Source organism: Pseudonaja textilis, chromosome 1, assembly GCF_049901715.1.
Source record: "Pseudonaja textilis isolate UNSWEBS1 chromosome 1, rPseTex1.2, whole genome shotgun sequence".
Classification (NCBI taxonomy): domain Eukaryota; kingdom Metazoa; phylum Chordata; class Lepidosauria; order Squamata; family Elapidae; genus Pseudonaja; species Pseudonaja textilis.
In genome coordinates, this window is record NC_141990.1 from 70,407,807 (window position 1) to 70,435,768 (window position 27,962).

General features: G+C 35.8%; 1 protein-coding gene across 3 annotated transcripts in view; it reads left to right on the plus strand.

Annotated features, from left to right (window-relative positions):
• SIPA1L2 (signal induced proliferation associated 1 like 2) overlaps positions 1–27,460 on the plus strand; it is an 82,550-nt gene extending 55,090 nt beyond the window's left edge. The window contains exons 10-22 of one of the 3 annotated variants that reach the window (XM_087937581.1): positions 49–306; positions 1,575–1,658; positions 3,124–3,221; positions 4,829–4,932; positions 6,388–6,773; positions 8,468–8,692; positions 14,160–14,277; positions 15,797–16,016; positions 18,291–18,422; positions 19,948–20,001; positions 20,887–21,004; positions 23,507–23,588; positions 26,245–27,460. In XM_087937581.1, coding sequence (XP_087793707.1) covers positions 49–306; positions 1,575–1,658; positions 3,124–3,221; positions 4,829–4,932; positions 6,388–6,773; positions 8,468–8,692; positions 14,160–14,277; positions 15,797–16,016; positions 18,291–18,422; positions 19,948–20,001; positions 20,887–21,004; positions 23,507–23,588; positions 26,245–26,391 — 2,026 coding nt within the window. In that variant the 3' untranslated portion in view covers positions 26,392–27,460. Of the gene's footprint in view, positions 1–48; positions 307–1,574; positions 1,659–3,123; positions 3,222–4,828; positions 4,933–6,387; positions 6,774–8,467; positions 8,693–14,159; positions 14,278–15,796; positions 16,017–18,290; positions 18,423–19,947; positions 20,002–20,886; positions 21,005–23,506; positions 23,589–26,244 lie in introns of those variants that run through there. The other 2 variants (XM_026705193.2, XR_003374541.2) reach the window with 2 other exon arrangements.
• Positions 27,461–27,962: the final 502 nt, after the last annotated feature.

The following is a 27,962-nucleotide window of genomic DNA, read 5'->3' on the forward strand; positions in this document are numbered from 1 at the left end:
ATGGTAGAATACCTTTGTGGTTCATTGTGATGTTCACCTCTGCCATAGGGGATGCTCAGAACTCTGTCGAATTCCCATGGTGGAGTACAAACTTGACAGCGAAGGCACCCCATGTGAGTATAAAACTCCTTTCAGGAGGAATACTACTTGGCATAGGGTGCCAACCTCTGCTGGGCAGCCTCTCTCTCGTGCCTCTCCAATCTTAGGAACAACTGACAGACTGCATTGCCAGCAGCTTCTTCATCAGGCACAAACTGCTATTCCTCGCAGCACCTCTTTTGACAGAAAGCTTCCGGATGGCGCAAGGTAATATACGCTCTTCCAGCTTATATTTTCTAAATGCTGTATCAAGGGAGCCTGGGCTCTGTCCGCCGTCTTTTTTTTTTCTGGAAGCAAACAGTAGTCAATGCTGGTAATATTGATACTAAAAGGAAGATGCACTTTTAATTCTGCCTGGAATATAAAAACTAATAAGCTTCTTTTGACACCCTCAGATGACTAACCAATGGAATAGAATAGGTCCTCTTAAGAAATAAAAATGAGGAATACATATTTGACAGTAAATAAATTTGATTCTAAATTGGGCAATTTTGGGTTTCAGGGTTTAGTGAGAATGTCTAGAGTACAGATTTCCTGATGTTTTGCTGCTAACTGCGGTTGCCATTTTTACAGAGCGGTCTGCTATGCATTTTCTCAATGGAAAGCATATTAGTATTTAATATGGAAATATTCAGGGTACGTGGAAGGCTGAATATGATTTTCCTTGCTCAGGACTTATACAGAGTTACTATAACACAGTCTGAAAATATATTATTATAGAGCAGAAAAGGGATCCCGTGTACTATTGAATCAAATCTGTTGTTCAATGAAGAATATATTTTTGGAAGAGCACAACATTAATTTTATTACTTTCATAATTTACTAATAAATGTATGATCCTTATAATTCATTATATAAGATATCATTAATTGTGAAATCGTTTGACTAGTAATAAATATTGATGTGAAGAGGGCATGCAGAATATGTACTGTTTTGAAGTTTTAGTGATTTTTTACTGGGACATAAATGAGTCTTCTGGAACATAAATCAATCACTGGAAGTCATAAATGAATAAATGAGTCATAAATGAGTCACTGGGACATAAATCAGGCTGAGTGCCTGATTGTTATAGTTCTTTATGTAGTGGTACTTAGGTACTCGACTGCTTTGAAATTCATCGAATTTGGTACTTGACACATTTTGACACAAAATTTTTCTCCCAGAACTTGTTGTTTGTTTAGTACTTGACTCAAACTTGTGGCTGTCAGTTGCCTCATGATTATTATTCCTTAAGGGAAAAAAAATGGTGCTCGCCATTTTTGGTACTCATCGCACATCCTGGAACCAATTAATGACAAGTACTGAGGTCTCACTGTATAGTCAAACCCATTACATAGTTTAATTTTTTAAAAAAATATATGAATACTTCATATGCTTAAATATAAAATTTGTTCATGTGGAATTTTATTAAAGTAATAGGATGCCTACCAGATCACTACATATCTCACCACATCTTAAATTGCTCATTATTTCAGAAGTTCTCCAAGCAACCAATCATCCTCCAGTGATCCAGGACCAAGCGGGAGTAGTCAGTGGAGGCATCAAGTAGGATATGATGGGTATTTGTTATTTTTTATATATATATATATATATCTTGATTGTGAAAAATACACAATGAATAGTATATATGTAAAACATTCAAACTGCTTGTAGCCTTTATGAAGGTTTTAAAATAATTTTATAAAAATTATCAAAAGATGAAAATGAAAATAGGGGAAAGGGGGAAAGGGAAAGAAAGAAGTGTATGGAAAAAGGGAAAGAATAAAGAAAACTATTGACTTCTAATTCTTTTTAGCATAGTAGAAGAAAATAACAACATTGCTGCCTCAACTTTTTACTTTTATATACGATGCACTAGTCATTTCTGTAACAACAAATTTATCTAATCAGCAAAATTTAAAAGTTTCATTATCTCCCCTATCTCAAGCACAAAATCCAAGCAGAAACAAAAATGGATGTATTCTTTTCTTTGATTAGAGCAGTTAATTTAGCCCTTTCTGCTAGTTCCATCAGTTTTTTCCAGCCATTCATCCATTGTGGAAGCCTCTAGGAAGTTTTTTGTCGAAGGAGATGATATCCTTGAAGAAATAAATTAGCAGTTTCAATTTTCACTTTTCTCAGTCTCTGAAAATTCAGAATTAATTCCCACTTGCCTCTGCCATACTATCTCAGAAAAAGCAGTTGCCTTTTTAGATACTATATTTGTGCCCCTGTGTGCTGCAAAGTACCTTTTTGGCTTTGAATGCAAGCCACCAAAAAGCATTGCTACTTAGCTAAAAGGAGGAGAACCATACTAATCCAGCATAAATGAAGTGCAGATGTCAGCTGTGTTTAATAGAGATTAGAAAAGAAGAGCAGTGGTTAGAATGCAGTATTGCAGACTAATGCTGCTCATATTGCCTGGAGCTCAATTCTTTTGATCCTGACTGGCTCAAGATTGACTCAGTCTTCCATCCTTCCGAGGTTGGTAAAATAAGATCCCAGATTGTTGGGGGTGAATATGCTGACCCTGTAAACCGCTTAGAGAAGGCTGTAAAGCACTGTGAAGTGGGTATAGAAGTCTTAAGTGCTGTTGCTATTGCTAAAGGAGAATATTTATAGCTTGGGGTTGAAATGAGGAGTCCTTGGTGCTTTCAGAGCTTGGTTGTTTTCTTGCAGACATTTCATTACTCAAACTAGGTAACATTATCAGTGCTAGTGCGTTGCTAGCATTGATGATGATAGCTAGTTTGGGTAATGAAATGTCTGCAAGTAAACAACCAAGCTCTGGAAGCACCAAGGAGCCCTCAGAGATTAGAAAATATTCAGTTCTATTCATATCATTACCAAATGAACAATCCTTCAAATTCAGTAGCAGGTTTCATTAAAAACTCTATTAATCACCAATAAATCTTATGTTTTGTTCAGTCATCTTATGAAAATAATATTTAAATGCTATGCCATGGGAGTAATAAGTGTTTCATACGGAATGAGTAGTTTTCATAGTGAGTGAGAAAATCCACCACTTTCTCTTTCCACTTAAAGATGCCAGTCCCCTTTACTACATGACCCTCAAGGTCTTCTGGAGAGTGAAGAAGGAAGAGAACATGAAGAATCTTTGGAAGGGTCCAGGCATCCCAACGGTAGTAAAAATTCTTTTAAAGTCAATTGACTTATTTGTGGAATTGTTCATCTCTGTGAGCTTATGAAGAAAACAAAGCTGTGTGTCATCATCAGTATTCTGATGGTGACAAATTCCAAACTTTTCTAACTCCCCTATTATTTTTATATAAATTTGTGTATTTGAAAGTATACTTATTGAAGTTTTGGGGAAGAAAAGATGAAAATACAGATGCCCCCTTATGACTCAGCACAACTAAATTTATAAAATGTGCGGTGAACCATAATTTCTACGTAATACTTTGAAATGTGCTATTTACATGTTCATATAATCTTTCCCATTAAGTTGCAAAGGTAAACTTTCCTATTTTGTCTTGTGGGTACCTATTATTTAATCATATTATCTAGCACATTATCTATCTCAATATATTTCTTTGAGGAGAGCTTTCCCCCCTACACAGCATGCTATGTCTTTTTTTCAGAAAGCTTATGGGATTAAATTTTAGGGTTACTTTGTACTGTACTGCAAAATTCTGGTTGACAAAATTCAGAATTCTAGTGATAGCAAAGAGATACTGAAACCTTTTAACTCTTTCTTGCTGTCAATTGGTCATGCAGAGTTTTGGATCTGGAACTGATAACCCTGTTTAGAGCAACAGACTTTCATTTTCCACTTGCTTTTTCCTTATCACCTCCACATTCACTTGATGCTGAGGAGCAGCATAAGTATGTCAGTATTGATTTGGGGGCTTTGCTCCATTCTATAATTTATTGGGGTGGTATTGCAAATGTGAATGTATTGTGGTTCGCTGGCAGCTGGTGCAGCCGGCAGCGGAGTCGGACAGTGGGGAAGAATGGGTACCAGTCAGGGAGTCTGGAGAGGACTTGGACGAGGGTCCTGCGTCCGATGCAGAGATGGGGACAGGACCATCTGGGAGAGGGGTGCTGCCTTCCAAGCCTTCAGAGTCTGGCAGCAGCGAGGCAGAGAATCCAGGGGAGACTGTTCCCAGTGTGCATGTGCACAGAGCTGCTAGAAGGCGGGAGCAGCTGAAACAAAAGGGGCGACTCAGGAGTAAGGCTGGGAGGTGATTGCCCTTCCCATAAGGGATAAAAGTCAGGGCAAGATGATGAAACCTTTGCAGGAAGCAAAGTAGTTTGATCAGTTCCAAGTTATCCTTGAAGCTCTTTGTACTTTGGTTTGTTTTTCTTGTACTTCGGTTGGTTTCTTTTCTGGCTAATTTGATGCTTCTGTTTTAGCAGCATTTCACAGAACTGAAAGATGTGTGCTTATTTTGGGGGACTGTTTGAGCTTAATTCCGGCTGGAAATGAAAACAATTCCCAGCATTGCAGTAAAATAGGTTTTGTTTTTAAAACAAGTTTGTGAATAATTACGGTTTATGAAGCCTGGGTCAGAACAGTTTGTGATAAATGTTTCTTCTTATTCAGAACTGTCATAGCTAATAAATCATGTATCCCTCAATTTGATATAGGCAAGATATGATTCCAAAAATTCCAAGGGGCATCCTTGTTTTAAACCAAACCATTTAATGTTAAAATAATAGCTTTTTTTCCCCCTTGTACCTTATGCTTGTGTTATTGGATATTAAAACAAATAATTAATTATGGCAGAAATGAAGTGGCATGTACCATCAACCAAAGTTTTGAGTTCCTATAAAGACCGGGCACTACAGAAAGAAAACAATGGGAAGGATTCACCAAATAAATTTTCTCATGTAAGTTTTTTTTTAAACTTGGGAATTCTTAAATAGGAATCTTTTTCACACGTGTCTGAACAAAGCCTGTGTTGCAAGTCTGAAGAAAAGTGAAAATGCTTGCAGATTTTGAGGTTACTACTTTGATGAAAGGATGTTTCATCATGATCTTCTCATACAAAATCATGAAGTAAGAAATATAAAGAGCAAATTGTAAAAAAAAAAGAAAAAAGTTCAATGAGCTGTTATGTTAATTTATATATTTCTATTTTCCACAACTTGTTTTGGCATAATTCTAATGAAATAATTCTGAGAACTTATTTGAGTATAGAGAAGATCACCCAGTAGTATCCATCCAGGTTTGAATATGAAATAAATGGAAGTCTCTTCTAATAAAAAATAGTAAGCCTCTTTGATACAGAAATAGTTACAAGTATTCTTTCGGGTGGTGACCTCAAACAGGCACATGATAAGGAGCACATCCTTGTTTCTAGGCCATCGAATAGTTAAACACTAAGTAAAAGTAAGCATTGGTCTCCGTTCTGAGGAGAACTTTAAACTGCATATTCAGAAACACATACCTTGTTATTTTTGATGGGCATTCTTACATTGCCATATCTTGGAATAAATAAAATAAATATTTATTTTGATTATAACTATATATGATTTTATTACTTAAGCAACATTAAACATAGATTGATAGACCTAAATAGAACTTGTCTGTATGTATAGTATATTCCTGTCAAATTTTAGTAGTGATGGCAGTGAGCTAATAACAATGAAAAAATATTTCCAGAAGAATTTAATAATCTTGCAGGCATGGCAGAAAGGAAGGGGAACTTTGCATTGGCAGAGGTTACCTGCTTAATGTTGGATTTAGGCCACAGAGACAAAAACAGTTACTATAGTTACAGTTAATATTTAGTTAATAGCCTCAGAATGGGTAATTGTAGCCCACCAGATGTCATTGAACTGCTCCTGGCTTTCCGGACTCTTGCCAGCTGGCTTCAAATTAGGGCAAAACTACTAACTCAGTGCCATCTAGAAGAGCCTAGCTTTCCCATACAAGTAAAAGCAGTTGAAAGATGCAATACCCCTTCTTGAATTCTGAGCTTATCGTTTCAAATTCTGAACATAATTCATTTTGTACAACAAAGGAGAATATTTGTAGCTCGGGGTTGAAATGAGGGATCCTTGGTGCTCCCTGAGTTTGGTTGTTTACTTGCAGACATTTCATTACCCAAACTAAGTAACATCATCAGTGCACAGAGGACCAAGAATCCCTTTGTACAATTTTATAGAATCTTATAGATTGTTTTCGAACATATGTTAATTGAAATACTAATAAGGCAAATCTAGTGGTACATTGGGGGGGGGGTGTCTTCAAATTTATTTGGCATTTCTAACTAGTAATGTGTTTCTCATTTCACTGATTAAACTGCAGATAATAGAAATAAAACTATATTTCTCTTTAAGATTGGAGACAAAAACTGTTCCAGCCATTCTAGCAGTAACACTCTATCCAGCAACACATCAAGCAACAGTGATGATAAGCATTTTGGTTCTGAAGACCTAATGGACTCTGACTTGCTTGGATTAACGTACATTAAGGGAGCTTCTACTGACAGTGGAATTGATACTGCTCCTTGTATGCCAGCTCCAATGTTGGCTCCGTTGCACATTTCTGGAAGTCGGTCAGGTCTTCATGGACGGACAGATCAATGGGCTGAATCATCCGAAACTCCAGGAGCAGATGATGAGATGAAAGTGTATGCTGTCCACAGTTATGCTTCAGCCATTTCTAGCAGTCATATAGGGGATGGCAGCATGGGAGATCTCAGTGAATTATCTTCACATTCTAGGTGAGTTTTCCCCCCCAGTGTTTTTCAGGTAACTAAACTAAAATCATGAGTAATGTGTAAATTTGTGTTTACTTATTTTGTACTTTAGTGAGAGTGTTTTAACCTTGTTTTGTCGGTGTTAGATTTCAGAAATTATGAAAAAAAATGTGTCAGAGTAATGATTTAAGAGCTGACCTGCTGCTGCAATGACACAACGATGTAATGATGGGGATGAGTCAGTGGGAGCTGTTTTGGGGGCTGTTATCCCTTTAAGAGCTTGTATAATAATAAGAGGCCCTGTTAGGGTGTCTCTCTATTGCTGTGTGTTCTTCCCTGCTGTAACTTACTAATTATTTGACTTCTGCCTATAGGACGTGTATGTATAGTATGTATTCTTTTGTAGATAAAACCACTATTACAAACCTCTGTTTGCTGTTATTGCTCCTGGGTTGTCTCACAAAGCTGTGCGCACTCTGACAATTTGTTCTTGTAAACCATGAGTGTCTGAATTTGTTTTGTATAGTGATGCCAATCTAGTCCAAAATTTTACATATTTTTACATGTAATAAACCTGAATATGTTCCATATTCACAGGCATTGGGTAAGATTTGGCTTGAGTTAATGTTACTAGGTTGCCTTACAATATATCAGACCTGACTTTGTTGAGCAATATAATTTAGATAATACGTTTTGTACAGAAATGATAAATTGGGTTCAGCTTTTATCCCCAGTACCTTTATTGCATTGGTGGGATTGTCCCTCCGCAATAGGAATCTTCCTGTCTAGTTGTAGGAGACAAGTTTTGCATAAAACACATTCTAGACACCAATTAATGAAGAGTTATGCCTTATGGCAAGGATTAAATTGGATATCATTCTGTCTCCTACAGCCTATTATGAAATCAATTTATGATTATGCTGCATCTTTTTACCTGCAAAAGTCTTTGAATAGTCCATGGAAAGATTGCTATTTGGTATCAATAATTACTTTCTCATATCACTAATGTGAAAACTTTTAATTTGGATTTAACAATATCGTTAAAGTACGCCTGCATAATTTTATTAGTTCAAGTCATTGATCATGAATGTAATGTAGATTTATCCTTTATCCGCAATCACATATACACAATTTGTGTAAGTCATGAACTAAAAAACAGGCTCATGTTTTTTTGAATGCCATTATAGCCTCAGTTAGTAAATGAATAGTTGTAAGTTAACTACTGGTATCTGTAGTAACTAGAAAGAAGATATTCTCAGACATAGTATTCTCTGTCTACTAGCTTTCCAGAAACTCTCATATGATACAAGCATTGAAGTTTTTCTAAAAAAAATATTTAGCCAGTCTTGCATTGTTTTATTTTTGCAATGTCAGTACCAACTTTTAAAGTTGTTTTCTGTGTTTCAATTTTTACTATTTTTTATTATTTTAATTTTTGAGATAGATACGTGCCTAACCCAATAGATAACTAAAATAAGAAAGTAGTATTTTTATACTGCTGCTTACTGAAATCAATTCAGCTTTGGTTGGAATCTGAATTCTGCATTACAGAAATAAACTACATAACATATTGTTGACTTTTAAATACATTTTGGAGAATGTAGTGTGTGTGTGTGTCCTTTTAAGATAAATAACAGCCGATGTTTTTCCTGTTTCAGATTTCCTCCAGTAGTACTACATTAAATATTTTTATTGTGTGCATTTCCTCCCTTTTCTAGTGGGTCGCATCATTCTGGAAGTCCTTCAACACATGGTCCTAAAAGCACTGGATCATTAGATACCTCCAAAGTATATATAGTCTCACAAAATTGTGCTCAACCAATCTCTGGATCCATGGCAAAATGTTACCCTCGACAAGGAGCAGTAAACAAATACGTTATTGGCTGGAAAAAGTCAGAAGGTAGCCCCACGCCTGAGGAATCTGAAATTTCTGAATGCCAAGAGTAAGAATCTTTTTATTCATATGTGGGGGAGAGAAGTTGGAATTTGAGAAGGGAGGAGGTCATGGAAGGGAAAAAGAAAAGGCAAATTACATAATGTGATTCCCTAAGAATTAAAAGTAGATAAGGGTTCTGTACAAGTAGAGGCTCTTGTTTCTCTTTTTAGGTACGTTCAGATAAAGTTTCTGTTTAACAATTTGTCTATACAGGAATTTAAGGGAATCTTAAACTTATAATCTGTTACTCCAAATTCTTCCTGTTTATTACATTTATACATATGAACACACACATGCACATATGCACACTGAAGAAAACCTGTGCAACAATATAATATGTTGACAAAATAGGTGCAGTGCTGAAAATAGTTCATCTGACAATACTCATATTTCATGGACTTAAAGCTGAATTAGCATTCAGCTTGTATCTGCTTTACTACATTAACAATTCCATTAATAATTAATCATGTCTTTTTTATTTTTTCTTTATGTACACTGAGAGCATATGCACCAAAGACAAATTCTTTGTGTGTCCAATCACGCTTGGCCAATAAAGAATTCTACTCACTCTACTCTACTCTACTCTACTCTACTCTACTCTACTCTACTCTACTCTACTCTTTCCTTTCTGTGTGAAATCTTTTGAAATATTTCTCGGGTATCAGATACTTGTAAGCATTGTGGTGAGCATTCATTGTTTGGTAATGTCACTCCCGCTGAAGCAATCTTGAATCGGATTTATTTTTTATAGTAGCATCACATTGCTGACTCCTGTTGTTTTCAGTTAACTACTTTTCCAAGTTCTAATCAATAAGACAGAAATTGTTGAAGAATAGAGGACCCAGTACTGATCCTTGTGGCAGCCCACTTGATGCTTCTTTCAGATGAAATGTAGACCTTTGAAATACTTCAAAATTGAAGTATTTTTGGACAGTGTTTTTATTATCTTCAAGCTTCAGTCGTGCCTCTTTACCCTCCTCATAGAAAACATTTTTGTTGCATTGTACCAAAATAGGTGCTGATTAGTTTTGTCTTTTGTTTCTTGTCCTCTTTACTGAGTGAAGGTGAAAGTACATTGACTTGCAAGATAATGTTCAGGTTAGAGACCTAACTTGCATAAAATGATGTGATCATACTTGGATTAAAACAGCTTTGGTTCTACCTGTGGAATGTAACCGCAAATAATATTGGCCTCATAGTTTCAACATGCAAAGTTTACTAATGGACTTTCTGTGTAATTTGTTTCACATTCTGTTTGGCAGAATTCTGATCAAAAGTATACAAGAGATAACAGTGATTAATATTTAGGAAATATATACCTTTACAGGCAGGGGATGTGTATGCTGTAGTTTTCCTGTTTGGCAGGTTGTTGAGAAATGTATTAATGTGAGACATATACAGTTACATGTATACACACACACACATATTTGTTTTCTTAAGTTTTCGTGGGTACTTACATGTATGGTATTCAGCTTTGTTCGGGTATTTTCCCACATCATTATAGTTGTGCTTTTAAAGTTGTAGCAACATTTCGGCAGAATCTCATCTGCCATCATCAGGCTTCTGTATTGTGTTCATCTGTGAGTCAGACTTTCACAGCTGTTTCAGTTTTAAATGAACAGACCTGTGGAACAGCTGTCCTGCCCTACATAAGAGGTACTACAGACAAAATCAGTAAGATACTACACTGGCATCACATCAAGACTGCCTTCAAAACAAGACAGAAAAATAGCAGCCATCCTAAGAAACCCCAAAGATAAAATTGATCTGGAAAACCAAGGCATATACGAAGTCCCCTGTGCATCATGCCCTGCCACATACATTGGACAGACCAATAGAAGAATAAGTACCCGCCTGGATCAACACAAAAATGCAGTAAAACAGCTGGAACACACTTCCTCACTAGTCCAACACATGTAAGCAACAGGTCATAGCATCGACTTCAATGGCACCAAAACCCTAACCACGATAGAAAACTCCAGCTACAGAATTATCAGAGAAGCCATAGAGATTGAAAAAAGACCTGAAAGCATGAATAGAAGAGATGACTTCACCAGACTGTCAATTATTTGGAAGCCTGCACTCACAAACAAAAAAATCTCCACACCACTAGCCAGGCAAACACCTGGGCACAAACAGATTCCCCTTGATACCTCCAGCTCAAACACACCCCAACCAGGCACCCAGATGAAACCTAGCTTCCTAACAAATGATAGCCATCCATTTACTCGGAGCCAAGCTGCACTAAAAGCCTCCAATACAGGAACATAATGTTGCCAGCCAATCAAGACAAAAAAAGCCACAAAACAGACAGAAGATATTAGAAACACCAATCAAGCAGAACACAGCAAATTCCAAGACCAATAAACAGAGACCAAGACTCCCAACCAATCAGGATGAAGAAAAAACCATTCTGGCACAGCAGTAGGCTAGCTCCAAATTTAAAACAGAAACGGCTGTGAAAGTCTGACTCATAGACGAACACAATACAGAAGCCTGATGATGGCAGATGAGATTCTGCCGAAATGTTGCTACAACTTTAGAAGCACAACTATAATGACATATGATTAAGTGAATAGTCCTACATTATAGAACATTGTATACAAATACAGAGTTTAATGTTACTTGCTGAATGGGATGAGTGATATGTAATTAAAAAAACGTGTGTGAAGAAAAAATGTAATCCTTTACTATTCACGAATGTTAGTTATCTCCTTGGGTTTTTATAAATTTTCCATATGGATGAACATATAAAGAATGCTTGTGGTGATGTTAGAGGTGAGATGGTTGGGAATATGAATGTATCTGAATTTTTGGTATGCAGAGGATATGATGTTCCTAGCTGAGAATCTGAATTATTTGCAGGGAATGTATGAAAGAAGGAATATGGAGCTGAAAATGAATCTGTTGAAGTTAATGGGAATTGTGTTTGCTGAGAAAGATGAGATAAAAATTGTAAGTTAGGGATATATGGGAAAAAATAGATTAAGTAGATTAATACTTTGTGTACTTCAGTTTACTGCAAGATAAAGGAATGATGATGTACAAGTGCAAATAAAAATGTAGTGAATAGTATGCCACTATTAGTAATAGTTTACTCAAACTTGTCAAGAATGAATGAATGAATGAATGACCAAAGGAAATAAAAAGTGATGTTTATATGGATGTCCTGCCCTTTTTAAAAATGCCAATAAGTATCAGGAAAGAGCATAAATGTTGAATGTTCAGGAATTTGAATAAGAAGACATGTATTAATGTCTTAAAGTCTTCAATCACTTCATATCTTCAGTTTTTGTTTGAAAATTCATGTGTTCCTAAAAGATCTGCAAGATCTTGCTTTTGGAACATATCTCCAAATCTTGGCTGTGGGGACAGGATTAGATATCTTCATCAGTAAGACTTTTTATTTGATCTTCTACTTGTTTTAAGCCAAATGCTCTTTGCAAAATTGCCCACTCATTCATTTGGATTTCTGAATAGGAATTGATGTTCTTAATCCAGGTGCAGCTCTTCCACTTTCTCTTCCATTCTTTTGAACAAATTATATCCTTTAGCTGCAGTCTTGAAGCCCCAGGACTCCATTGTGCCTTATTAAAAATAAATATTTGCAGTTAGAGTTTAGGCTCATCTTGTTTATTTCCTCTACTCTGAAAATAGACAATGAAAGGCAGAGATTTTATGAGCTTTTGCTTTTTCAGATTTGTCTTCCAGGGATTTCAGAGACCTATTTCACAAACACTATCACCTTCTACAATGCAAAACTCTTTGTCTGAGGTCCTTATATTTTCTATCATTCTTAGCTTTCAACTCCCAATGCAAGATGCAAACTGTCTTGTTCTAATAGTCCATGATATGGATATGTCATAGCATGATTCAAGAAACCTAATTGCTTCTACTGATATTTGCATACCCAATTTTTAGAATGCAGTACTCTTCTTGGAAAGCTCATTATAATTATGATCACTATACAGAGCAAACAAAGGAGAGGGCAATAAGAATACAGTAACTTCCAGTTTGTTTTTATTTTACTGAACCCTTAGTCTTGTACAATTAGGACATTTATTTATTTATTTATTTAACAAATTTATATAGCCATCCAGCTCATACACGTGTGACCTCCAGGCAGCTTAAGGAATTTAAAAAATCTACCATATAATAAAAACCAATTGAAAAAAATCCCTATTTCATACATACACACATCCCAATGGCAGTAATAATACAGTCAAATCAGCCACTTGATCAGCTCTATCTCCATTCCTGTCCCCCCAGGCCCACTCACTAAAACACCCCATGTTTTATAGTTGGGTTGTTTTTTTTGAAAAGCAACAGGTTTGGAGCCAACTCTACATCAGGGAGATGCAGTTAAACATCATATCTATGGAGATTCTCAATCATCTAGGTCATGATTGTCCCAAAGGTGCTTTTTCAATAGGCAACTGGACTTTCCGGTTTTTCTTTGAAAACATTTTACTTCTCATCCAAGAAGCTTCTTCAGAGCTAAAGAAGTTTCTTGGGTGAGAAGCGAAACATCTCCAAATAAAAACCAGAAAGTCCAGTTGCCTCTAGAAAAAATGCACCTTTAGGTTAAACAACATGTTTAGTTGTATGTTTCTAATTGTAGGATTATGTTTACCTCTGATAAGTGTGTAGTCACTGGTTTTGCTGGATTTGATAGCTATTAATATGTAATTTAACAGTGCCTTTATGAAAATAAGATACTTCGTGTAATTGTTACACTGAACAGTTTTGTCAGATTTCTGGTAATAATAAAACCATGTCTTTGTAATTGAACCAATTATAATTTCACACATTATCCCTGGAACTTAACTAATAATGTAAATAACATTCTTGGGGGATAAGTGAGCTTCGTTCTTTATTTTGATCTTGGATTTTAATTAAAATGTATTTGAGAATCTATTGAAAAGAATAAAGCAGGTTTTATCTTTTAGGTGTTCTCTGAAATGTCAGATGGAACCCTAGAGCTAAATTCAATTGCAAGGGTTTCCATTAACACAAAAAGGGGGAAGGATTATCTCTGCATTCTTTAATACTCATTTGCCCCCCGAATGTTCTTTTGGGTGTCGGGGAACACTTTGACGCCAAGGGCAAGAAGGAACAAGTATCATAGTGTCAGCAGATATCTGCTTACATGATACAGTTTTATGTCCCAGTATTTTAAGGGATTATTTCTTCATTGAATATTTCAAGACTGGAAATGTTTCTTCAGATAACTGTTAATATCTATTTTGATCATGATTATGTTTAGTTTTCTGTGCTTAGTTTAAATGTTTTTACAAATTAAAATTTCTAGATGTACTAGGATTACAATAGAATTAAGCACACACATGCACACACATTATATGTGTGACATGAAGAGGAATAGTTATAAAGATATTTAGATACGAACACATTGGTTAACTAAAAAAACCTTGTCTCTGTGGGATGTATAATTATGTTGATGGCCTTTCTTCAAGTCAGCTTCAAGCTTCTGTCAGGAGTATAGTTTCTGAAGGCCAGCAAGCGCTCTCAAAAGAAGAATTTCTGAAGTTGATGATGCAGAATAACATCTCTGCAGAGGATGGAAGAAGAAAGGTTAGCTATTTTTAAATATATATATTTATATACATTTACTTCTTAGAGGCTATTTATGACATTGCTAAGAGTTTAAAAAATTAAGCAATGAGAAAGGAAGAGAGAATAATTGTGAGAAGTAGGATTGTACAATGCATTTAGAAGAAATATTTTGCAAAACTTAATATATCTCGAAGCATTCAAGCGCTGCATCATCCAGAGAGCTTGTTCATAATTGCTTTTAAGGCTTGTCCCCAGTTCCACAGTCCCCAGTTCCACAGGTAACATTGTCTTCAAAGCTATGCATTATATATATATAATTACTTGTTTATTTAAGAGCACATATTTGTATAGTAAATTAAAAAATGCAACATTTATATCACATTTGGAAAGCTGTACTTAAAATCAGTTTTGCTTTACATTATACTAAAAAAAATATCATAGCTTGCATTCCAAATAGTCATGCATTCTGGATTACTAAGAGCATTTTTCTCCTCCCAGAGTTGATTCAGATTTGTAAAATTAGAATTAAATTCTTAAACACATGTGCAGCTTAGTTTACCTTCGCTATAGAAACAGATCTCTCTTAGCATTCAAATTTTATGTTGTGAATGTAGAACAATGTATATCAATAGGTGTCAAAAAGGAATTTATATTCACACAATAAAGTGTCTTTCACTTACCAGGAGAGAAGGAAGAGTAATCTTAAAGAATAAATCTAATTATGTTAGCTTCCCAAGCATCTGAAATCCCCAGGGAAAGAAAAGTCCTGCTTCTCTGTGTGAAGGCTTATAGATTGACACTTGGTGTGACATGGAGATAGACCTTCTCAGCAGTGGCATCTACCCTAGATAATACCTTCCACTTTAGAACATGCTAGAGTGATATATTTTATAGACTTTTTAAAATATTGACTTTCTTATATTGACTTTCCTCAGACATGAGCTCCATCCCCTATTCATTTATTGTTCGGCTCATTAACTTTACAGAGTTTCACCCTGAAATGTTTTTGCAACTTAGCTTAATGCTTTGGATCATTTTATAAAGAGAAGTGTTGTATAAATACATAAAATAATGGAAAATATTTCCTGTTTTTTCAGAAGGGAGCTTAAGATCCAAATTGGTGATTTAAAAAATAAATAAATAAATGTTTTCAGGAAGTAGAAATATATTTGTTTTATTCTGTATTTTAGGGTTAGACTGGATTTCATGTAGAATTAATTGTATTGATTTGGTATTAAAACTCAGCCTTACTCATTTCATGAAAACATAATTATTTAGCAGTTGGCTGCATGTTGTACTCAACCATTTGGAGCTAAATTTCTACTTTCCAATAATTTAGGATGAGATAAGCTTTGTATATCAGGAGAAAATTGCATTACTTTTGTCATAATGATACACTCTAGTTTCTGATGCTGGCAAAGCAGTATTGAGCAGGGTAACTCTAGAATAAGATCTATTTTGTGTAAACTAAAAATCTCATCGTCTTCATGATAATGGTTCAAGTCTGACTACTAATTTATTCTCCTAAAATGTTTAGTTTTCATTTTACGGCAACCTATCTCCAAGGAGGATACTGTACCGTACTCTTTCTGATGAGAGCATATGTAGCAATCGCAGAGGATCTTCCTACGCTAGTTCACGGAGTTCAATGCTAGACCAAGTGTTGCCAAACGATATTTTGTTTAGCACTACACCACCTTACCACAGCACCTTACCTTCTAGAACAAGCTTAAACAATGGTGTTGGAAATATGCGACGTAAGTTGTGCATGTTTGTATGTGTGATGGCATCTGCTGATTTTCTATTCGATTTTCAGTTGGCAACATATCCTCTAAATCAGGGGTGTCAAACTCTTATTTCATTGAGGGCCGCATCAGGGCTGTGTTTCACCTTGGGAATGGGGGCTTGATGGACATGGTGTGGGTGGGCATGGCCAGCTTGATGTCACTCGTGTTGGGGGCGCCTGTGGTGTCCCAAGTGCTCTATGAGAGAAAATGGGCTCCGTTTTCAGCTGCAAGGGCCTCCTGCAACCCTCTGTCAGTAAAAACAGAGCTTGGGAGGGCTGCACAGGCTGGTCCTTTGCTGTTTCTAGGTCGGCCCCACCGGACAGATCTAAGCACCCTGTGGGCCGGATCTACCCCACGGGCTTTGAATTTGGCACCCCTACTCCAATTGAAACATTAAAAATTGCTTTACATCGATGGGAGCAGTTGATTCACCTAGCCAGGATTGTCTGGAGGTGGGGTGGATGCTCAAGATGGCAGGCATGAATTGCACAATCAAGCCTTTGCCCTTTGATTACAGGGTCACGCCTGTCTTCTTCATATTTTCTTTCCCCACGATTCCTTTGCATTAACTGGAAGTAGCTGTCCAGAGTTTCAGTTTAAGACATCAGGCTAGAAACCTGGAGAGTGTAAGTTCTAGTCCTGCTTTACACACAAAAGCTAGCTGGATAACCTTGGGTTAATCACTTTGTCAGCCCAACTCCCCTCACAATGTGGTTGTTACGGGAAAAATAGGAAGGATTATTACATATGTTTGCCATCTTGAGTTATTTCTAAAAGTAGTAATGGTGGAAAATAAATAAATGTTAAAATCTGTGAACTGTAGCTACAAAGGATGAAATTCTACTGAACTACAGTTGTTCTTATAATGTTCTTTAGACTACTGTAGAGATTCACAAACTTTGGGTACAGTCTCTAGATTCCTCTACAGGTAGTTGCTAATTTATAATTTTTAACTGTTTCTTTGTATATAAATACTATAAATCGTTTCTTCAATTGTGCAAACTGAATTTAAATTAATGTTAAATTAAACTTTTTGTAAACATGCGAGTGCTTTTGAATCGCTGATTCCTGGGGAATCACTGGAGTCTTCTTGCAACATTTTTGGAAGTAACTTGTCATTGCCTCCTTCTCAGGTCTGTGAGAGAGTGATTGGCACAAGTCACCCAATTGGCTTCATGCCTAAGGGAGGGACCAAAATTGTCTCCCATTTTCTTGCCTGGTGCTTTAACCATTACACTAAATTGGGTCAATAAATTAAACTTTTTCAGTTAAATTCTTTTTTTATGCCATAGTCCTCTACTCAAAATAGTTTGTGCACCCAAGCTTTAGATTATTGTAAATGACATAAATTGTTTGTATGCATTCATAGTCTTGGGAACAGGCTTCATCTACTAGTAGCACAAACTCCATGGGTGTATTCCGCTGGTATGGGAGGCTTTTTAACCACTTCTCAATCTCAGTTGCATTCACTGTTGAGGGGAGCTAGGAATAAAAAGAATAGTTCAGAATTTGAACAAACCTGAAGGAAACACTTTTGGCCTGTAGTCATTATTTGAAAGATTATTACCTAGGACAGAGATCTCCAAACTTGGCAACTTTAAGAATTGTGGACTTAAACTCCCAGAATTTCTTAGCCAGCATAGCTGGCTGCGGAATTCTGGGAGTTTAAGTCCACAAGTCTTAAAGTTGCCAAGTTTGGAGACCCCTGACCTAGGATATGAAAATTAGATGATTTTCTTCAATCAGTTGCAAATGTACAGCCGAAGGAATTGAAAAGATTTGACAAGAAGTAGTGGGTTGGATGATAAATATGTGGCATTCATTATATGAGCTGTCACATTTAATTTTACCAGGGGCATTGAAAATCTCTGACAAATTCAGGTGCAAATAACAGTTGCCAGGTCAGCCAGCTCAAAAACATCTGTGTACTAAATATAATTGCATAAACTTGCAATGAAGCACAGGAGAACATATCCAATTACAAGTGAACTCTGGTGCAAATTCTGAGATTAATAAAGCCTTTTTTTCTGTATTCACTCTGGCCAATGAAGAATAAAGTGAGACCATTCATATAACTTGAAAACTATACTTATGTTGCATCTTCATCCTGTACTTTCATAAAAACAAGTAGCTGTTACAAAATTGTCATCCCAACTCTTAAAGGGCCTAGCCCGATGCTCATATATTTCAATGTTTTTCTTTTCTAATGTATTATCTTAAAGACCACTTTTCTTTTTCATGTAGATGAACTGTGGTTCTCAGATGGATCTTTATCTGACAAATCAAGATTCAATGATCCTGGCTTAATGCCTCTTCCAGATACAGCAACAGGATTAGACTGGTGTCATTTAGTTGATGCTGCACAAGCATTTGAAGGTAATCAGTGTACCTGCTATTAAATTATCACAAATTAAGATGCAACCCTCCTGTTATTACCAGAAATAGTGGCACTCAAAAAAATTGATAATTTAGTCAATTTCATGCTTAACCCATCAGTTTTCTGTTTCTACATCTTTGATAAGAGTTGATAAGTGGGTTGTATAGGTTTCATGGTTCATCACAGGGAGGGTTAAACTCAATTTCATTGAGGGCTGCATCATGGTTGTGTTTGACCTTGGGGACTCAGGTGGTGTGGCTAGGGTTGGCATGGCCAGCTTAACGTCACTCGTATTGGCACCTGTGGTAGCCTGAGAGCTCTGTCAGAAAAAATGGGTTGCCAAGCTCCATTTTCAGCTGAGATGGCCTCCTACAACCTTCTGTCAGCGAAAACCTCCTGAGCTCCATTTTCACTGGCAGAGCATCCTGGGCCAGTCCTTTGCTGTTCCCAGGGCAGCCCCTTGGGCCAGATCTAAGCACCCCACAGGCTGGATCCACCACTCAAGGATCTGCCTTGAGTTTGACACCCTTGGTCTGCCAGATGCTGTTAGGTGCAATGGACTTAAGACAAAATATACAGCTACAAGACCAAAAAATATCCTTCATGAAAAGCTAATATTGATATTTTTTTCTTCATATTTACATGTATCGGTCATTACATTGGATATTTGCTCATACAGCCAAAGTCTATAGCAATTTCTCCAAAATTAAGGCTAAATTTATAAAAAAAAAAATGGAAACATTTCTATGAAGAATGAATCCACAAAAAGTGAATACTCACATCTTACTATAAAGAGAGATAGAAAGTTATCAAAATATCCAAGTAAACATTGCTTTGTGCACTGTTTTTTCTATCAGTTCTTAATATGTACAAATAAACTATACATTGAAAGATTAAAATAATGTACTTAAATATATTTAGTAGAATTTAAATCATTAAAATAATCCTAAGAAAAGAATATGCGGTCTGTTTCTGGGTTTCATTATTTCAGGACATAGATGTGCAAGGCATTTTTTCTTTTCTCACTCTTTTTCTTTCAGAGTGAATTAGTTCATTTTTGAATGTACTCGTGTTTTATTACAGATTTGGCTTGTAAAACAAAAAAGAAAACTAAATGCTTCTTATTGTACAAGTTCAGCTATACTTATGATTCAAAACCAGACTAACTCACAAACCTACTTAGTAAACTTTATTGCTCTTTCTCTAATATTGCCTAACTAATAAATATACCTGAAAAAGAAATGTGTTACTGGTTTTGTTCCACGTTTTATTTCATATATTTTGCAACTACCTTGTTTTAACTATTAGAATTGTCAGCATCCAGATCTATAGATGAGAACATAACAATGCTAGATTGATGATAAATAATATTGAATTAGGTTTTTTTTTTTTAAGAAATCGCACGGTAAACCCTGTAAATTCCACAAGATTGAGTTGTTTCACATAAGGATAGCAAGTGCCATAATCCAAAGCTAGTTCAGTGGACTCTGTTTGTTCATAGGAAAATTCTAAATCTTATTTCAGATTATGACTCTGATGAAGAACTTGGGCCAATCTGTCATCACACTTCGTTTCTAGGTGATGATCTGGGTAGACTATTGGATATTATGTTTTTTTTAAAAAAAAAAGTATAAGCTTTTATATGTTTGCACGGTTGCATGATTATATACAAGGTTTGCGTCTTTGCAAGAAGAGAGGAAGGCATGCTGTGGTCAGGGCCAAGACCTAGAGACAGAAGGAATTCAGTCTACAAACCGGTGATCTTTGCTTCTACCGAATACAAACGTTGCATGGAAAAAGCTCAGAGTTCTGTTCTTTCTTGTTCTATAACAAATGTGTGTGTGCTCTACTGTTTTTCTTTTTCTTTTAGTACCGGGTATAATTTTGGCTGCCACACTGCATGCCTTTCAGTGGGGAAACTTATTTCCCAAAGAGTAAAGCATGTATTTTGTCCTTGGAAAGGAAGTTATTTAAAAATCTTTGGTGTAAGCAGCTTTCTTTTTATGAGTAAAATTGATCTGCCTGTGATAAGATCATAAGGAAAATTTTAGCTCATCGGAGTTCAAGTACATAGGTAATTAGTTCCTTTATTCAAGTAAAGTGGTGGATCGGATTTCATATTTTTAAATGAAATACAAAGCTTTTTTCTTATGAAATATCTGCTTTGCCTTTCAAGTATTTTTGGTTTTAGAATTTCTGTGAGTTTTGGGAAAATGAGATGAATAATAAATAGTGAAAATAAATGTCACTTATAGCAACTCTCAAGCTGTAATGAGCATGCTTTGGTATTTGTCCAGAAATCCAAGGGATGGGGAATGAGGATTTAAAGAAATGGTCGCAAGCATTTTTCTTTTTTTGGCTATATCTGGATTCAGATAACAACAATTCGTGATCAGTTTTGTATTCTGAAAGTATTTCTAGGTTACCTTTTTTAGTTATTTGCTTATGCATTTGCCTTTCTAGATCAAAGGGTGGCATCTTTTTGTACCCTGAATGACATGCAGCATATGCAGGCTTTGGAGAATAACCAAGCCTTGGACTCAAGTCCAACAAATGGAAAAGACTTCATTGATGCTAATGGGTATGTAAAGTATGTGCAAAGGAGGCTACTTCCCGCAAGATTCTACAACTAAGATTTTGGGCGAGTGTCCAAATCCAGTAGCAGACAGTTCATCTGGATGCCATTTGCAACAGACTATCTCCATAGTAAGGCACTCTGTGTGGCATTCCCTTTCCAGCAGAATACAAGGAATTCCTTCCATATTGGCCTTTAAGGCTTCAGAACATGCCTTTCTCAAATGACTACTGATAATGTTTAGTTATGCAGTGCAAGTCTGAATTTGTAAGGTTTTAAATAGTAGTTTAATAATGATTTAATTTGTGGTTGATCTGCTGTTTTAATAATAGGGCTGTTTTTTCTGCTCAGATCCTTTGATAGTGGGTGGCCTAGAACTCTCACAAATCGCTCTTGTTTCACCTTTGTTATTTTTCTTTTAGTGCTGATAATCCATTTAGGGAGAAAGGTTGAGAACAGAATTGGGAGTCATGATCTGCATTTCTCTGATTTTAAGAAAGCAAAACCAAGTATATGTTGCAGGTAGCCTCTGCAGTTTAGATATATTCAATTGCTTGTTTGAAGTCTGTATGAGCTATAAGGAGTTCAGCTACTTTTCTTTCTTTAAAAGGCCAGGAACCATATGCATGTCATCAAAACTGATTTGGTTAGACTTGTTACTGAACAGGAAACCATTTGAAGGGGCATTACAATGTCACTTGAAACTTTTGGCTTTTCTAATTCTTCTCCTTCACTGCCATAGTCAGTGTGAGGCATGTACACAGTATAACTATGTCTTAGTCTAATGTATGTCTTCCCATATATTTCCATTCACCTGTCCTTGTTTTAACAGTACTTGCTTTTCCCAATTTGACAGCTTCCTTCCTATTCCCTTTCTTTTTCTCCGCTCCATCACTTATTTTCATGCATTTGTTCACATAATTTTACTTAGGCACAGCAATAAGCAATCTTAGTAGAGCCTGACATTCAAGTTTTAATTGGATTAGATTTTAGGGAGTTCAGTTTTGTTGCTTTATTATTTCTTCTCTTTGTTTTGCATTGTGATCCACAAAATTGAATTGGGCAGCTATGTCTGTCTCTCTGTTTAACTATTTTCTCAAGGAGGGAATCCAGCAATGCTGGTCTTGCTTACATTAATCTTGGTGAGCAGCCTATGTACAGTACTTGCAGCTTCTTGAAACCATCCTCTTTCCTTGCAACTTCCATCACTATGATTTCAGCTACTTATTCACATTCTTATTTATTTAATTTGTATGCCACCCATTCCCAAAGGAGCCTAACAATTTCAAAGGCAAATTACTTGGGGGGGGGGGGGTATCACCTTTCCTTTTGGAAAATACACAAATGTATTCGGAGCAAGAAAAATCATGTTGGTTGTCTCTCCACTTTATAGTTGTACCTCCATTGTGGGATTTTGTCCTCCATACTGAATGTATTTACATTGTTATTCCTATAGCTTCTGAATATATTTGCTCTTTCTTGCATTTGTTCTAATACACTTTTTTCTTTGGAGACAACTGTACAGTTTTCTTAGCAATATAGAGGTGATTTGCCTTTGACATGATTTTTGTTTTACTTCCTAATCTACCCTATATTTCTGGTATTTCTTGTGGTTTCCCATCCAATTATTAACTAGATTTAAGCCATAAGATCAGCCAGGGTTTACTAAGCATTACTATCTAGCTGGGTCTATTAATCCATACTTCACTATGTCATTAAGACTAATTGTTTTGGATTTTTATTAACAGAAAGCCTTTAATTAATGACCAGACAAGGCTGTGGCAGATCATGGTGTGTGTTTTTTTTAATTATTTTAATTGCTTTTTTAATGGCTGCCCACCCTGGGTGGCTTACAAAATCCAGAAATAAAAACTGGTAAAAATATAAAATAGCACAAGCAACTGGACCAAAACAGCCCTAACTATTTATTTATTTATTTAGCATATGGCACTTGTTCACCAGGGATTACCAAGGTGGCTGGCTGCCTCTGTGAAATGGATTTTTCAGACGGTGTTATCTTTACCTGCAGGATGCCTGAATGCCAGTAGGCATTCAGGGGAGGCTCCTTTCTTGTCTCCCTGCGGTTTATTTGCTCACGGGAATTGAGCCACTGAGCTGCCAGCCTCAGCAGTGAACAAGCCCAGCATCTTACCATGTGAGCCACTGCAGCCCCTAGCAATAACAGGAAACCACAACACTGCCCTTACAAACACAATAAACCCTGGCCTAAGCCCTGAGCCAGGCTTTAAGGGGTTTCCCAGAATACCAGGAGAATGGAGTTTAGTAGAATACTTTTCATTGCATTTAAACCCAAAGAATGTATCTCAGCAACTTTTCATTTGAGATTGGGTCTTTTACTTTACATGTTTTTGAATTAGACTCTGAGTGCTTTTATGTGGTTCTAAAAATTATAATATATTGCACATTGCTCAGTTATGTATATTTTGTATGGAAATGTTTTACTGTAAAATTTTTGAACTAATCCCAAAGTACATTTTGATTTTTTAGGGAGGATAGTCCCACTACTTTGACTGGAAAAGTAAACCAGCTTGAAGTGATCCTTCGACAGTTGCAAACTGATCTTCGAAAGGTAAAAAAAATAAAATGTCTTCATTAATATCACATAGTTTGAATAAAGATACTGTAGGATTTCTGTCTAGGATCTGCACACTAGCTTACATATTATATGAAAACTGCACTCATGTGGTACTGGCTGTTCTGCCATTAGAAGCAACGTGGAGTCAGCATACTGCAAATAGGGTAATTAGCAGTGGTGAAATGAATTAAAAGAAAAACTCTGTGTGATGTGACCTCAAACCACATCAGGCCATTGAGCAAACCACATTTTGCCCTTAAAATTATGGGACATCTGCACATGACTTTTGCTATCTAATTTAATTGTTTCCTGAGTGTTCAGATGTATTTATTGTAATTTTTCCTTTTTCTTGCAAAAGTAACTTTTTTGAAAGCCAAATCTTTATTCTGAGAAATAAATTCAAGTAGTATATGCCATAGAGTCTATAGTGAATCACATTGCTGTATTGTCCTAGACAGATCAGTGTCTGCCTTCATAGAAGGCAACTGTATTTAAAAAACCATTTTTGAACCAGGAAGTAGCCCTGGGGGAGGGCTGGGGGGAGTGTGGGGGGAGTATTTTAATTGGGTGGGCCCATGGCTTCCATGGAGTGAAAGCTATTTCCATACTCTGATTACAAACTTAGCTAGTAGGCTATCATAAAAATAATTTGAATAGGAAACATCCTGCTTTATCTAATTTAATTTACAAGTGTTCAAATACACAGAAAGGATGTATCAATTTAATTACTCAATACTTTCAATTTAGATTGTTTTTGATAACCCAGATTGTTGGGGGCAATATGCTGACTCTGGAAATTGCTTAGAGAGTGCTGTAAAGCACTATGGAGCTGTATAAGTGCTATTGCTATTGTAATCTAAATGTGGTATGTTGACTGCCATATTTTAAAATAACAATAGTAAAAAAATACTGTACCCACCTCAGTGAGGTATGAAAGTATAGATGTACTGTTTTTCCAATTACATATGATGGTGAGGGAGATTACATAGAAATTTTACAGTCCAGAGCTTTTGAATCTTTGGTATCTTTTTTTAAAGAGAAATGCAGAGAATTGGAGGGAAATTAACTGGTTTATCCACCACTTACTCTTCATACCACTTTTCCTCTGACAAACTCAATGTAGGAATAAAGATTCTTTAACTCTGAAAAAGATGTATCTGTTCCTCTTTCCCTCTGTTCAAAGTTGCAGTTCTTCCAGATGCTTAGCATTTCATCTATTTTGAACTTAAGATCATCTATTTTGAACTTAAGAACTTAAGGTTAAAATTTGCTATCAAATCTAGTTATACAAGTGGAATATTCATTCATGAAATCATTTTCTCAATCCCTGTTAAACTTAATAAAAGAAATAATACCCAAAAGTTTCAGTCATGTTCTGAGACTAGTATGCCGAATTAGAGAGTAAAGTTATATTAGGCTTTTATATTCTAGACCAGGGGTGTCAAACTCGCAGGGTGGATGTGTGATGTGCTGGCTCCGCCCAGTTTAGTGAAAGGGGGAAAAGTCCCAATACATCATGTGATGCCACTGTGAAGCCGCGAGTTTGACACCCCTGTTCTAGACAGTAAGGCAATTTCATGCCTACAAGCTACCATGTCCACATACTGCAATTACTATGACAGGCTCTGACTATTCTCCTGTGGTGGAGCTTCAAAATATGAAATAAGCAATGCAAACATTTACATATACCATGGTTTAGTACAGCCTATTCTTAAGCATTTATAAATACATAACATTTATTTCTATAATATTGCAATGCAACGCAAATCAGTGCAATACCATACATTTTTTTTAATATAATATATATACTTTTAACTCTTAACTGGATGCCACAACATATCTACTGCTTTTTGTTTGAATAATGATTCTGATTATTCACATAGTATTTGGAAGCTGCTTCATTCATTCATCTCTTATATGTGCTCTTCCCCATATTTCAAACCAACTTTTTTAAAATAGTAATGCGTTGATAGGACAGGACAGTTCTGTATTAGCTAAGTGTGATTGGACAAACAAGGAGTAGGAGTAGATAATCAGAAAGATGAGAAGAATAGTAGTAATTCAGTCCTACAACATGGTCAGATATCCTTAGGCACAAGATAATGCTGTGGGAATTATATATTTAGCAGAGTGATGTCATGGCAGAAAAGAACTGTCTTTGTGTCTAGTTATTTTGGCATGCAATGCCCTATAGAGGTGTCCTGAAGGGAGAAGTTGAAACAGTTTATGTCCAGGATGTGAGGAATCTGTAGATATTTTCTCAACCCTCTTTCTGGCTCTTGCAGTATACAGGTCCTCAATGGAAAGCAGGCTGATTGCAATTTTTTTTTTCTGGAATAAATAGTAAATATATACTAATAAATAGTAAATAGAAGCCATTCAACTGATCGTCTTGTTTTATGTTTTGTTTGCAAGCGTATATCTTATATCTTTTTATGAAATGATATCTTTTGATATCCTATCAATGATACAGAAACTTGCTTTTCCAGTCCCATTTAGCTTCTTTAAAATCAATCAAGTCGAGATAAATTGAGAATCAGAATTCCATTGCTGTTATTGTGACTAGGGAAATTAATATGTGCATGTTTGTTATCTGTGCTACAAAAAGAATGATTATAAACATGATTTCACTCCTCTTTCTGCACTCTAGGAAAAGCAAGACAAGGCTGTTCTCCAAGCTGAAGTCCAGCATTTGAGGCAGGATAATCTAAGACTTCAAGAAGAATCACAAACAGCAGCTGCTCAGCTAAGAAAATTTACAGAGTGGTTTTTCAATACAATAGACAAAAAATGCTAATATCTGAATTTTGAAAAAGCACTGTTGAAAAACTTGATAATTTTGAATTTGCCTAACATTATTTTAATCAGCCTTCAATCTTTTAGACAGTTTCTGCTATAATCTCCACCCAGGCCCCTTCATTTGAACAAAGCTACAAACTGTTAGAAATTCTTTATATCCAGTTGAAGAAGAGAACGAATGACATACATTTGCTTTCGTGAAAATGAATGTACATTCCTGGTGTCATTTTAGACATTTTAGAATAAATTGCTGGTTTGAGCTTGCCTGAAAGAGAATGATTTTGGGATTTATGGTCACTCCTTTAGATGCTCCAGTGAAGTTGTTTTAGCAATTTACAGTAACTTGGATTTCAGCATTGTAAGATAAGAAAGTAGGCGTATACTTTCATGTTTAAAGGTGCTCTATTTTTTGTATGTACAGTAGATATTTCCACAGTCACATTGTCATAGCAATAAGAATGGAAGTAGAATGAAATAGTTACAAAGCCGTGTTTATTAATAAAAATAGCACTGATAAGTTTAAGAGTAGTTTGGATGCAGATATACTAGGAATTATTTATTTGCAGAAAAAAAATGGTGCCTGAATTTAAATTGTGTTCTGATTTTTCTAAAGATACACATGCCTTGTATAATGGCTCATTTGATCAATTCACTGTCAGTGACTTTATATAATTCATATTCAGCAAAGATGGTTATAGAGAGCCTAATTATAATAATCCTATGTGATGTGAACCAGCCAATCATTTGTATAATGCCAGATTTGTTTATCTTTGTACAGAAGCTTTGAGCATGTGACTTGTATTTAACATCTTTTATTTAAGCTTATTTAACCTCTTTAATTTTATAAAGCTTTTTGTTTTACCTGCACTATGGTGAGGAGGGGTTGCAAGCTACAGTGTGTGTTTAGCTTGCCAACTTGGCACTGCAGAGTTCTAGAAGAGTCTAACAATTGAATGCTGCTAGTACACAACTTATGTTTGTATGCTTTAACATTTTAACTGATTTGTTTGAAATGAATATACATTGCTTTTTTTAAAAAAAATAAATGTTTAAAATATCAACCACAAGCAACAGTCCTCCTTTTCATGATTAACATTGTTGGATTTCGTAACAAAGAACAGCATAGTAGAATATTTTTGTGACCTACGCAGTTCTGTATGTAGTAGTAGACTTCAGCAGTGGACTGGAGGTTGGACTTGATAGTTTCCAAAAGATTAACAGTCTGCCACCAAACTGATACAAAACTTTCGCCAAGCTATGATTCCAACTCACTTTTCATACATTCATACTTAGTCTTTCAGTAAAGGAGGAACCAAATATGCAAAACCAATGCTTTAATTTTAGTTCTACACACATATAGACAACAGATACCACAGGATTTGTTTTTCAGTAACATGTACAAGAAGTGCCCTATAAATAATTGATTCAAGTTTTATATTAAAGTATTAATTGAGAATATTAATGTAAAAAGGTGACATATTAAAATATTTTCTGTAGTTTTAAAATTGTAATATATTTTTTTCTTTGCATAACATTCTGAACACAGGCTGCTTTTTTGAAATCCTGCTT